The following is a 13,814-nucleotide window of genomic DNA, read 5'->3' as shown; positions in this document are numbered from 1 at the left end:
TCAGGTCAATCCAATTGTGAGATACAAATCATATTCCATAGTGTACCTTCTATATATCCCACATTATTCATTCTGATTCAGCAATACTCATCAGTACCACTAACTCTCGAAAAATTTCAATATCTATTCCCCTCCCTCTATCAAATTAATATTTTTTTAAAATCACGTAAGCAAATTACTTAGTTAGAGGTAAAAAAAAATAGGTTATGTACATGCAAAATCTGGATTTCCCCTACTCAGTGAATCATTCTCTAGTTAAGCTATGGATGGCCTCTGAACTACCTGCTAGGAAGTGGTGGGAGACAGGTTTCATCCACTTTGCTAAGGCCATCTCAACCATGCTGTGCAGAGATGGGGCCGGCAAGGGTGGGGGGGGGGGGGGGGGGGTAATGAAGAAAGAGGATGGTACAATAAAAAGACAGAGAGTGTCCACTAGTTCACTGCCACTCACAGCCCCTGGTACCAGTGACAACCTGAGAGCAAGCTATCTGATTAGCTGTTCTCAGTCAGGCAGTGGTAGGGGCTACAACTGGTGTGAATATCCCTATGCTTGGCTTGCAAACAAACAAAAGAAATCAGGCAATCTTCCCACTCCAAACTGCTATCCAGTGGTTCTGCTGGGAAGTGCTAGTATGGATATCGGATGACAACTGGACTGAGCTGAATCGTGATGCCTCCTAGCTGATTGTCTCTTGAGCAGGGCAGTGACTAACACATAACCTAGGCTGACATTTCAGTGCAGTACTGAGGGAGCGCTGCACTGTCAGAGGTGCCGTCTTTCAGATGAGATGTTAAACCGAGGCTTGTCTGTCTGCTCAGCTGGGTGTAAAAGATCCAATAGCACTATCAGAAGATGAGCCGGGGAATTGTCCTGATTTTCTGGCTAACATTTGTCCCTCAACCAACATCACTAAAACAGATTATCTGGTCACTTATCTCATTGCTGTTTATGGAACCTTGCTATTTGCCTACATAACAGTGACTACACTTCAAAAGTAATTAATTTACTGTAAAGAAGTTTAGGTCAGCCCAAGGATGTGAAATCCAAGTTCTTTCTTTCTAAGCTCACATGTGAAATGGCTAACAAGGTACCAGATGGCTGTCAATGCTGTGAAATCATATCCCAACAAACGTCACCATCTTCAGCTGGGTAGGAAGAAGGTCGGAGAATTTAAAAAAATAAGTTGATTTCTTTGGAAAGCTAAATTACATCACAAATACAAGCTTTATTATGCACAAGGAAAGCAAATTCTTTATGTAGGTGTTCTTTTCAAGATGTTCCAACAAAGCTGATTATCTGGAAATCTCCAGTCCTATTTAGGAACATAGGAACAGGAGTAGGCCATTCAGCCCTTCGAGCCTGTTCCGCCATTCAATGAGATAATGGCTGATCTGTATGCTAACTCCATCCACCCACCTTGGTTCCATATCTCCTAATACCTTCGGCTAGCAAAACAAAAATTCGATCGAACTCAGATTTAAAATTATTAACTGAGCTAGCAGCTACTGCTTTTTGTGGGAGAGAGTTCCGCACTTCTACCGCCCTTTGCGAGAAGAAGTGTTTCGATTGAGCTACTAATGTATAAAACAAGACAAAATGTGGTAAATAGCTCCTGCTAAACATCAGGATCATCATTACCCAAGTCAATTGGTCCTTCTCTTAATCCATCTAGTTCATATAACCTTCCATTGACGGGAAAGTAACTGACAAAATGGAATGCATCTTCCTCCTTTCCTGCAGTCTTGGCATCAAACTCAAACATCTGCTGCCTGGTAAGGAAAGTGGCAGATTAGGTTAAGAGCAACATTGGGAAAAGCTGGTAAGAAAACAAGGGACATGGTGTAGGTTCTTCATACCTGGCAAAGCCATTGTGAACTTGCCGAATGACTTCTGAGTTGCTTAGTGCCAAGCCTTTCATCTGTTTTAAAGATCAAAGACAGTCAGTACAAAGAGTGCTTTACTCTTACATTACAAAGTTTTAAAAAAAAGTTAAAGTTAAATGTTTGTTTCACGTGGCTTGCCTGAACAGAATGATAATTTGCACCCTCTGAGGTCCACTCAGATAGAATAAGTTAGAAAAATGTCACATCAGGAATCCAAAACAGGGAAAAGCAGATTAAAGAGAGAGTAAAACGATCACTACTTTCTGAATTTTTTTCTGAAAATAATGTTTTAAATAGTTTTTACATTTTGGTTTGCTTTCTCTCTCTCTCTCTCTCTCTTTCAGTCTCCATGAGCCACACAGAATTTCCCAGCTAAACGAGTCAGTAGACCCCCCTATTTCTAAGCCTGTGCCTGGAGGCCAGGAGATGCACAATAACAGTCCAAATGACTGGCCAATTCATTTCATCCCTTCTCTCCCAGTAGGAAGAGCAGGGCCTGCACTTAGCCAATGTCGCAACTAAGAAAGGGAACTTGCTATCTGAGAACCATGGATGTGAATCTACATTGTGACAGAGTGAGAGAGGAATTGTAGCCAAGATAGGGATACCCCTTAAGAGGTTGCCCATCTTAATTGCCTTTAATGATTCTCAGCCCTTAATTACCTTTAACAACTCCCAGCCTGAGTGTATAAAAGGCTGGGGAATGATTCAGTTGAGAGAAAAAATAAAGAAACTGTGAGAGATAAGTGGTAAGCTGGAAAGTACTACCTGTCCCTGTCTAGTGTGTTGTATGGACTGAATGTGTGTGACTAATCCACGTAGAGGAGCATGAAGCAGAAGGGACAGAGAAAGCTAAGTGGTAGGACAAAATGTACTACCTATGAATGTCTGGTGCGTTGTATAATGTAAAGACTCAACATAGGGGGAATAAACCACACTTGATTGGAGATCTGGTCTGCGTGTATAATTATCTTCTAGGTCCTGGATCTGTATCGGCTGGTTACAATATCCTATGATTCCACAAAACAGTACACAGCTTCCCAAAGATCTTTGACAGACAATTTCATCTTCAGATCTAGACAAGCTCAATTTGAAGACGATAGTATCCTCTTTTGCTAGGTTGATACTGGTTACATTTAAAATTAAAAAAGTCGAATATGCATTTTACCAACTTCGGTTATCTTTACTGGATAGTTTCTTGTATCTTTAAAAAAAAAGGCTGCATTTATATCTGAAGCTTAGCAATATTTAAATTATAATTACAGAAGAAATGCACCTATTACTATAGCAAAGCAGTCTGCATGCAAGGAAATTACATCTGTTTGGCTATACTTACAGCAGCATCAAAACTTTGAGAGAATTCTTTAAATTCCCCTAGAGTCTCCCCTAGTTCTATATCTGGATGGATACAGTTCAGTAACACACTGATAATGGCTTGGGTAGCACAGGCGTTATTGATAACCTTCAGAGAAAAAGCAATAAGGGAAAAGTCAAACAGACAGTGAGAAGATACCTCACCTACATTTGCATTTTTACCAAATAGCATAACAGAAGTAGGAAAAATATTGTATTCATATAGACATAAATGTTAACTTGGTCAGTGTCCCTGAGTTAGGATGAGAAGAATAAAAAATGTATCAGCCAGGGTCATGCACTCTTGATTATCTAGAGACTTCTGCTGGAAAATACATGTCTGGAGAGGATCAGACTCAGCTACTATGCTACCACTGTCAAATAACCCAATAACACTCATTGCCTGAGCTCACATATTAAGAATGCTTACATGGGCGACGTAAAAGTACAAAACGTCGTTTATTTTTATCTGTCCAAAACAAATGCAATTTCTATTACATGAAGTGAGCACATCTATCACAGATCAGAATTCATATTATCTGTGCATCTGTGAAACTTACAATCCTATCTAGTAAAGTTATTTAGTTTATGTCCAAAACTTAGAGTAAAATCAACATAAATGACAAAAGATCCTACAACCCATTAAAATGTTCTGTTGTTCTGGATTAGTATCATGATGACAAGATTCTACTCTTGTGCATTCTCAACTCAACAGCACACAGCCTGTGTCAATCACATGCTTGACGTTACTAGATGCCAAGGGTACTAAAATCTGTATGGTGCCCACAAAACTGTTAGACATTACCAAAAAGTATTACTGTAAAATATTCATAATAGAAAAAAAAAATTACATGTCAAGACAAGCCCTCAATCTATACAAAGAGCAAAATGAAGATTGTGTTAATATTTTAATAAAAAGCAACACACAATTTCAGAGAGAATAAGGACTTCGATTCAATATCGGAGTTCCGGATCTCATTCCACTGTGTGGGAAACCACAGCAAAAATTTGGTATCTTCCCATAGAAAAGTGGTAATATTGGAGACAAGTCATCAAAGAACTGTCCACATGGAAATCCTAAATAGCCAGCTAAAATTGGTATTGGACAATTACTAACTCGTTGCTTACCAAAAGAAAGCCATCAAAAGAAATAGTACTTCATTTAGAGTTCTCAAAGTGGACGAATAACCAAGCCACTGATTTGTAGTTCACATACAAAATGCTTAGAATTTCAGAATATGATCCACAAACACTGGTGAAAATCCCACAATCCCACGAAATAAAAGTAAAATTTGACTTATTAAACCAGTAGGCTTCATTCTATCCCATAATGAACCAACCATCCACTTTTTGCAGACATCAACTTTTCCAGTCTCCATTCACGCTATTCTCAAAGGGGGCAGGAAGTGTACTGTTTTCCAACATGTATGTATGCACTCAGCAACGCATGAAGCTACACAGTCATGGGAATGAGCTAAGCCAAGCTCCATCTCTCGTACGCTGTCCTTGGGCAATGCATGCAGTTGCTCGCTCCCACCCCATCCTTAAGTGAGCGTGATCTATGTCATGGTGCTGGCTTTCTGTCAAACACTTACTCGGACACTGCTTCAGCCCTCAGCACCAAGCTACTTTGCACTTGTTATATGGACACTTTAAAATCATCCAAAAGGGCACAAATTCAGAGCCCAGACAGCACCAGTTGGGAAATTGCCAAACATTAGTGTATATGTTTTTTTTTCCCCCTCTGTAATTCTAGCACTGGGAACATAGTGAAAATAAAAATCTCAGGTTCGGTCATGGGCAGTGTCTGCAGTAAGGAATTCTCAAGCTGTCAATTTAAGAATGAGGCTGAGTTCAGTGTTATGGAATGCTGTGAACAGCATAGAACAGGAGGACCTTCAGGGATTGCATACATTCAGTCTAGAAAACATTGGACCTCTCAGATCCTACGTGAACGGCCCAGAAAAAAGGTGTCTATTCGGACAAATAGTGGGCAGCTCCGCAATTACGTGATAAGTGCAATTCGTCATACAGCTGAAGCATAGTTGACAACCATCCGCTTTCCATGGAGCATTTCCGGCTCTCATTTGCACGGGTGGCCAGAAAATTGCTGATTTTCAGCCACTAGAGTGTATGAGAACTAAAAGCTATTGGCATGCATGTCATCCAATCACCAGACAGGAAGGCAGAAAAGCATCACTGCAATTTTCTACTGAGTATTCAGTCATTCAGGTGCCAATCATTCCCTGTCACCAATCAGTGGGGTGAGAGGGCAGGAGCTGGGCTCAGTCCATTCGGTTCATGTTTACAAAACTTATCTGCTCATCACTGGTATCTGTGGGATCGGTGAGTTCAGTCTAATTACATACTTTATTTTGTAGATTGTTTTCCCTTCAGTATCAGCAAGTTTTCCCCAAATTCTCTGGCCCACATTGATGCTTCTTAGTAACCAGTTGTTGAAAATATCATTGCACAAAGAATTCTTAATAACTGTTTTAGCAATGAACTTATAAAGAGTTTTCAGCCAAATTTAAGTGTATTGCAATTGTCTTCGTTTCAGATTAATTAAAATCTGTTCTTTAAGCCTACCTGTTTAGCAAAGAAAATCTTCTCAAGTCTTGAATCTTGGACAATGGATCCTGCTGGTTCTTCTCCCGGCTGCCACTTGAATAGGAAGATTAGGCCATGAACCGGTCTAGAAAGAAAGAGGACTACTAAAACTATCACACAATACCTTTGTAGATCATCTTTATACCCATCATAATAGAAAATATACACCTTCCTGACTCTTTTAGAGCACTGCTATAAACAATGTTATCATACTTAGTGGCTGTTATATGGATTCTGTACCTGATTGAGCAAACTATAAACAATGTACATTATATCTGAGGTTAAAGTGTTAGAGAACTTGCAATATATGAAAAATCTAAGTTCCTGTTACTGGTAAAGGCTTGATTGAAGAATTTATGCAAATATCACAATTAGGCCTAAACAGCAGGATATATAACTTTCATTTCTGTAACTCTTCGAACACCAACAGTGAAATCCATACAAAGTACTATTTTCCTTCCCATTACAAACACTTTGAAAATCAGAATACACATGCCTCATCTACTTTAAATGATAAATATCATGCTTTCAATACTTAAGTCCCAAGACATTTCATTTTTAAGCACTACTATTTGGCATCACATTGCATTTCTCACAGGCAAGCATCTGCACATAATAATTTTTCCCGTAAGGTTATTTCAGACATCGTTCAAAAGTCTGCCCCTTTCTATTGTTCTATGCACAAAACACACCTTTTTGCCAACTACTTTCAAAGTATTCATCCATCTCAATAATAGCCACATTGGGTTGTAAACACTATCTACTTTCAGGCTTTTTCTACCACTGTTCAGGGGAAAGGGCTTACAAACTGGTCATCCCGATATGCTTGAAATATTTGTAAATCCAAGATTTTTTTTCAATTATTGATACAAATGGACCACTAACCAGTTACAGATCTTATCATGACTTCCTGTTTGTAAGCACCATCCAAGTATCCATTAGAAGGTAACAGCCCTAAGCTGCATTTTGGGAGCCGTAGTTTACAATACATGCAGATAGAAATATAGGTAAATTCTGATAGTTGTAGTCCTCTTTTAAATGAAGGTTATATATCCTACTGTTCAGGCCTAATTGTCTGTCTTTCGACTGAGACGCTAAACCTAGGCCCCATATGCCCTCTCAGGTGAACATAAAAGATCCCATGGCACTATTCAGAGAAGAGCTGGGGTGTTCTCTCCAGTGTCCTGGACAACATTTATCCCTCAACCAACACCTAAAACAGATTATATGGTCATTCATCTCATTTGCGTTTGTTGGACCTTGATGTGCGCAAATTGGCTGTTACGTTTCCTACAACAGTGACTACACTTCAAAAGTACTTCATTGGCTGCAAAGCGCTTTGGGATGGCCTGAAGTCGTGAAAGATGCCAGTTGATCCTCTTCATTCAGTAACGGTAAACACAAGCTCTCGGGTTGGAACAAACTCAAGTCTCAAGCATATAATAGATAGCTTTCTGGGTACGTCTAATGATTTTATTACCCCAACGCCCAGAAATATTTATTAAAGTTATCGAGTCAGTTTAGCATTTTGGGCAGTACTGCGCTGATGTCAGGCTGTATTTCCCAATGAAATATATGTCAAAATGCAAATCAGAGACTGAAAAAGCATTTTAGTATCTGTCTTGTCGAGAAAACATCAGGATCTTCTGTGGTTCAGAATTTATAAATCAAATGCTTATGGAGTACTGGAAAATACAGGACTTGAACAGCACTGCTGGACAAAAAAGAAAATTGATATATTTTTTGGCTTTGTTGATCCCAAGAACATAATCAATCATGAAACTTTCGACACATTTTTCTAGTCCTACTTTGGAATGTTCAGAACAAATTTGTTTGCAGATGAGAGAAAAATTGTGTTTTGAAAGCTTCAGAAAGGTTTCAATGTTCAAATAATGGATGCCCTTGCAATAACAAAGGTCAAGTTTTTTTTATATACAACTGTCATCTGAATATCAAGATCAGATGTCTACATTACAATCATTCATGGCATTTTTATCTATTTAATAATACTTAATATAATGCAGTGGCTTTATTCAATTGTTGGTCAGTTTTGTATAAACTGGTCGTGTACTCCATGGCATTTATGCGTGGTGAAATTTAGGGATGGAAGGATTAATGATTGTGGCAACAGTGTTGCATGTTTAGCAAAAAAAAATTAAAATTGATTGTAGTGAAACCTAAAGCCAGAGTATGTTTACGAAGGTTGAATCAAGGATATAAAGCTTTAATTAGATTTTATAACTTATTTTTGACATGGTCCTAATAGTATTTATATCTACTATAAAAGAGGATATTAAAAATCCCTGTATAAGGCATGCACTTCAAGTCCACTGTTGACACGATTTTTGGTCACATTTTCATGGCAACATTTAACACTGAAATTCCCTGTGTAAACAGTTAGAATTGGATTCTGCCATGTAAACAGTTGCCTGCAACATTGTAGCTACAGACACTGCCACTAGATAGTGTGTAGCATCTCCTGCTCCCCTCGCCTAATTCTTAAATCTCGACTAACAATGTGCTGTTCTTTCTCTGCATCGTAAATTTCCTTTCAATCATTTCAACATTGCCGTGGTAGGTTTTGTTGTAAATGCACGCAATTTTGATGCCTCTATCTTGACTCCACTGGTCCTCCAGCACCTATTGCGCTCTAGTATTTGTGCCTCCCCAAGCCTCACGACTCCAGCCACACTGATATTCATTCATTTTGGCCCTGCAAAAAATGCTCCGCCCTTGCCTGCTTCGCTGTTCACTATGCCCTCCCCCCACCCTGTAACAGGGTCCAGACCCGACTCTGCTTTTGGTACTTTTTCTGCTCCTCCCAGATATTGGGAGTAGGCTGTAGCTTTTATTCCCCCCCAATTTGCATTGATTACTACTTCCCCTCCAAATTAGTCTGTGCTGCATCACACAATAAGAAGTGCATCAACAATTCCTGTTGTGCAATAAAGTGTCTCTTGTTAAGGGATTTTATCATCTTACAAGATTGAAATTGCAGAGATCCAGTTTGGTACAACAAACTGCCAAAGAGTCTGACATAACAATGTTTATGAACCATTTCAAAAACGTAATCTATTGCACTTTTAGAAACTCCATAACTGGCCTCAGACACTTTCCCTTCAAAAACAGCAAAAGCCCTCCAAGTCTGACCACTGTTTTTCCATTCATTGGTCAACTACCACCAAATGCCAAAAATAACCAGGGAACAGCATTTGTATAAATTTGATGCGTCAGAGCACACATTAGAAACAGGTGAGGCCCGAGACACATAGACAGATTAACTTTTTAATAATAGTGATAAATAATTACCATTAGATTATGCAATTTCACCATCATACATACATCTAAACAAATATGAATTGTCACCAAAACCTTCAGTGCCTGTTCGAGAAAAGTTAACATGCAAAATTACTGACCAGAATGTCAGGAAATCTGTTCTGACAAGTAAATCAAAGCTTTTATTCCTGCAGCCAGTAATACCATCAACAATGGTCTTCCCTTAACCCACTGTGCTTACTTTTTTTTGTACATCAGGCTAAAACTAGAGCTGAAACACTAGCATGCTTTTCGATTTAATAGGCTGTACTTTTATGCAGATCTGGTCACTTACTTCAACTTGTCAAAGTTTTCTGGTTCGAGGCTCCATATTTCTTCCACCTGAACACCTTTACACCCTGAAAAAGAAACACTGCAGTCAAAGTTTTGTTTTATATACTCCATACTATTTGTTTTAGGTCACATTCAAAAATGACGGGCAGGAAAAGACCAGCCAATCCATCAAGCCTGCCATACGCTCACGATGCCTGAAGTATCATGGATTGTCAAGTCCTACCCTCGTGCAGCCACGTCCCTGCCCTCCCGCAGCCATGTAATCTCCAAGGAGAGGCAAAAAAACAGAAAAACCAGGACCAATAAGGGGAAAAAAACTCTGGAAAATTCCTCACCCCCCACCCTCCCCCTCAGGTGATCAAAACCAGTCCCAGGAATCACATTGACCATGTGTGCGTTAACTGTTAACCCACTTACCTTCTATATAAAGCGATCTCTGCCCAGCCAAGAACCAGTCCAGCTCCCTCTTGAAGACATGCAGAGAGTCAGCACACACTGAACAAACCAGCAATGCATTCCAGAGGTTCAATACTCTCTGGGTAAAAAAACGCTTAACATCTAGCCTATTCATACTTTTGTGTAGTTTAAATGCATGTCCCCACATCCACACCAATTTGTCAAACTGAAATAATCTATCAATAGGCACGCAATCCAGCCTTTTCATTTATTTTATACATCACGATCAGGTTGCATCTAATTCTACGCTGCTAAAGAAAATAGGCCCAGCTTTATACACCTATCTGAGTAACTACGGTCCTTTAAGCTAGAAATGATCCTTGTAACTCTCCTATGAACCTTTTCCAAGGCCAGTATATCATCTGCTGTGTGAGGAGACCAAAACTGGGCACAACACTCCAGACGCAGTCGAACCAACAACTTGTACAATGACAGAATGTTGACCTCTGATTTGTATTGAATGGTTCTATTAATACAACCCTGTCTGCTTTGGCTATGGCTTCTCTGCATTGGTCATCAACCTTCAGTGATCTATGCTCAAAAACACCTAGGTCCTTTTCTCTCTAAACTGTTCTCAGTTTCGTTACCTGTAAATGATAAGTATATTCCGTGTTGGTCCTACCTACATGCATGACGCCACATTTATCTAGGTTAAATGGCGTTTGCCCTTGTTTGGCCCATTCCCCTAGTGGGGGAGAGATAAGGCACAAGAGGGGGCGCGGGCATGGGCACTTGCGGGGAAGGGGGTGCGGGGCAGGAGCGGGGGAAAGGGAGGGAGGGTGCGTGCAGGCACCGGGGAGGTGGGGCGAGGGAGAGAGCGTGAGGGGACGAGAGAAAAATTGTATTTAGCCTGTTGACAGAGGCTGTGTGGTATGTTTTGTAATTTTCTGTTAAGAGAAGTGTTAATATTGTTGATCAGTTGAAATTCAATGTATTTGTTCCTGTTCATTCACATAAAATAAATCTGCTTGTTAATTTTAAATTGGCCTCTCACTAAAATGTTTATCAGACCGCCTTTTAGAAGATAGGAGAAACATATATGGTGGCACTTGCAAAATGACAGTATCCAGTTCAAAAATACCAAGTGTCTGCCCTCCTCGTCATCCTATCATATGACTAAATACTGGGCAGTAAAGAGAAATTGATCATCAAAAGACACAGGGTCTCCTTATGAGTCAGGTGACTCTGAACCAAAGAGGATATCTCGTGCCGACCAAAATTTGTACCAGATGCTAATTCATAGTTAACACTAATTCCTACCAGGATTCTACCAATGCCACTCCCAATCAGCTGCCAGATACTTGAGAATGGCCCAGAGATGACTTCACTTCCCAGTTCTAGACAGAGTATCACCTCCATTTAGCCCTTTCTCACAAAAAAAGTGCATTTTTGTCATATTTACTTTATAGTAACAAATAATGCTGCATAATTCACTGTGAAGCAATATATAAACATTGTTAATAAGCCAAAGCAAAAATCAAAACAACATTTGCTTCACTATTAGTGTTCTTGATCTTCTGTTAAACAGAATAAAAAGATCATTTGCCCACATAACAGTCAATGTATTGCAGAAAATAATTCAGAGTGAAGCACCCATACATTTCAACATAAGACACTATGTAGATGCAAATAGTAGAGTTTTTGTTCAAACATGGGAGCTTAAACATAAATCAACTGGTGACTTAATTATCTGTCAATTAAAAGTTTTAGTCAGTCAATTCATATGTATAACATTTTAAACTTAGTTGTTTTGCCCTTGTTTGAGTTTTCATTAAAGGTAAACACTTACAAATGAGGCACAACACTTAAACTTTTTCTTACTTCAATTCAGTGTACGCGATCAATATTTACAACATTAAAGTGCTGCTGCATCGCAGAAAAAAAATGCCTGTTATCTCCGATGGGACTGGCGGTGCTTACTAGATGAAAAAAAAGGTTCAATATTAGGCCTATATTGACATCTTCCAATGCTGGCAACAACTGTGACGAAGGCTAGCTAGGCCTGGACAAATCATTACAACCACACAAAAAAATGACAAAACATCCAGGAACAAATATAAAATCAGAATAATGTTATGAAACGTAATCGCTCAAGAGACGGTGACTTTTCCTTCCCTTTGACAGCTTGCAATGGAAACTAACATGAGGTGATCTGCAGCTAGCCCCAGGCTAAGGGCTGCAGCACGCAGGCCAAAGGCGGCGGCGGCGGCGCTCTCTCCCTCTCCCTCAGTGTGCGTGTGACTGCCCGGCAACTCCGTGCTCACTGCCCGCTGCAGCTAAACAACGCGAAGAGGGGAAAAGTTTGGCCATACCGAAGCCCTTGATCAGCTCTGTGAAAACTCCGGGATCACTTTCCATGAGGCACCATTCCCCGGCGCTCCCCGCCATTTCTGCAGCGTGCGCGTCCGACTCCACTCGCGATCCCTGAATCTGGGAGTGCGGGAGGACCGCACACCCTTCCCGGCACACCCCGCGGCCCGGCCCGGCCCGGCCGTGCACGCGCGCCGAGTTTCCAAGGCAACCGGCAGAAAGCAGGGGCTGGGGGAGAGAGAAAGAGAGGTGACAGTGAGGGGCTGGGGGAGAGAGAAAGAGAGGTGACAGTGAGGGGCTGGGGGAGGGAGAGAGAGGTGACAGTGAGGGGCTGGGGGAGGGAGAGAGAGAAGTGACAGTGAGGGGCTGGGGGAGAGAGAGAGAGAGAGGTGACAGTGAGGGGCTGGGGGAGGGAGAGAGAGAGAGAGAGGTGACAGTGAGGGGCTGGGGGAGGGACAGAGAGGTGACAGTGAGGGGCTGGGGGAGGGAGAGAGAGAAGTGACAGTGAGGGGCTGGGGGAGAGAGAGAGAGAGAGGTGACAGTGAGGGGCTGGGGGAGGGAGAGAAAGAGGTGACAGTGAGGGGCTGGGGGAGAGAGAGAGAGAAGTGACAGTGAGGGGCTGGGGGAGAGAGAGAGAGAGAGAGGTGACAGTGAGGGGCTGGGGGAGGGAGAGAAAGAGGTGACAGTGAGGGGCTGGGGGAGGGAGAGAGAGAAGTGACAGTGAGGGGCTGGGGGAGAGAGAGAGAGAGAGGTGACAGTGAGGGGCTGGGGGAGAGAGAGAGAGGTGACAGTGAGGGGCTGGGGGAGGGAGAGAAAGAGGTGACAGTGAGGGGCTGGGGGAGAGAGAGAGAGAGAGGTGACAGTGAGGGGCTGGGGGAGGGAGAGAAAGAGGTGACAGTGAGGGGCTGGGGGAGGGAGAGAGAGAAGTGACAGTGAGGGGCTGGGGGAGAGAGAGAGAGAGAGAGAGGTGACAGTGAGGGGCTGGGGGAGGGAGAGAAAGAGGTGACAGTGAGGGGCTGGGGGAGGGAGAGAGAGAGGTGACAGTGAGGGGCTGGGGGAGGGAGAGAGAGAAGTGACAGTGAGGGGCTGGGGGAGGGAGAGAGAGAAGTGACAGTGAGGGGCTGGGGGAGGGAGAGAGAGAAGTGACAGTGAGGGGCTGGGGGAGAGAGAGAGAGAGAGAGGTGACAGTGAGGGGCTGGGGGAGGGAGAGAAATAGGTGACAGTGAGGGGCTGGGGGAGAGAGAGGGAGAGAGAGGTGACAGTGAGGGGCTGGGGGAGAGAGAGAGAGAGGTGACAGTGAGGGGCTGGGGGAGGGAGAGAGAGAGAGGTGACAGTGAGGGGCTGGGGGAGGGAGAGAGAGAGAGGTGACAGTGAGGGGCTGGGGGAGGGAGAGAGAGAGAGGTGACAGTGAGGGGCTGGGGGAGAGAGAGGTGACAGTGAGGGGCTGGGGGAGGGAGAGAGAGAGGTGACAGTGAGGGGCTGGGGGAGAGAGAGAGAGAGAGGTGACAGTGAGGGGCTGGGGGAGAGAGAGAGAGGTGACAGTGAGGGGCTGGGGGAGGGAGAGAGAGAGGTGACAGTGAGGGGCTGGGGGA

At 42.5% G+C, this 13,814-nt stretch overlaps 1 protein-coding gene across 2 annotated transcripts in view; it reads right to left on the bottom strand.

The window, feature by feature from the left end:
* The window catches only part of uchl5 (ubiquitin carboxyl-terminal hydrolase L5), a 40,213-nt gene extending 27,850 nt beyond the window's left edge, over window positions 1–12,363 (bottom strand). The window contains exons 1-6 of one of the 2 annotated variants that reach the window (XM_067990646.1): window positions 12,225–12,363; window positions 9,458–9,521; window positions 5,827–5,932; window positions 3,221–3,346; window positions 1,858–1,919; window positions 1,640–1,770 (exon numbers count right to left, since the gene is read on the bottom strand). In XM_067990646.1, coding sequence (XP_067846747.1) covers window positions 1,640–1,770; window positions 1,858–1,919; window positions 3,221–3,346; window positions 5,827–5,932; window positions 9,458–9,521; window positions 12,225–12,300 — 565 coding nt within the window. In that variant the 5' untranslated portion in view covers window positions 12,301–12,363. The remainder of the gene's footprint in view (window positions 1–1,639; window positions 1,771–1,857; window positions 1,920–3,220; window positions 3,347–5,826; window positions 5,933–9,457; window positions 9,522–12,224) is intronic. The other variant, XM_067990645.1, reaches the window with a different exon arrangement.
* Between the last annotated feature and the right edge of the window lie 1,451 nt (window positions 12,364–13,814).

Source organism: Heptranchias perlo, chromosome 9 (genome assembly GCF_035084215.1).
Source record: "Heptranchias perlo isolate sHepPer1 chromosome 9, sHepPer1.hap1, whole genome shotgun sequence".
Classification (NCBI taxonomy): domain Eukaryota; kingdom Metazoa; phylum Chordata; class Chondrichthyes; order Hexanchiformes; family Hexanchidae; genus Heptranchias; species Heptranchias perlo.
Note: the sequence above shows the minus strand (reverse complement) of the source record. Positions and strands in the feature narration are given on the sequence as shown.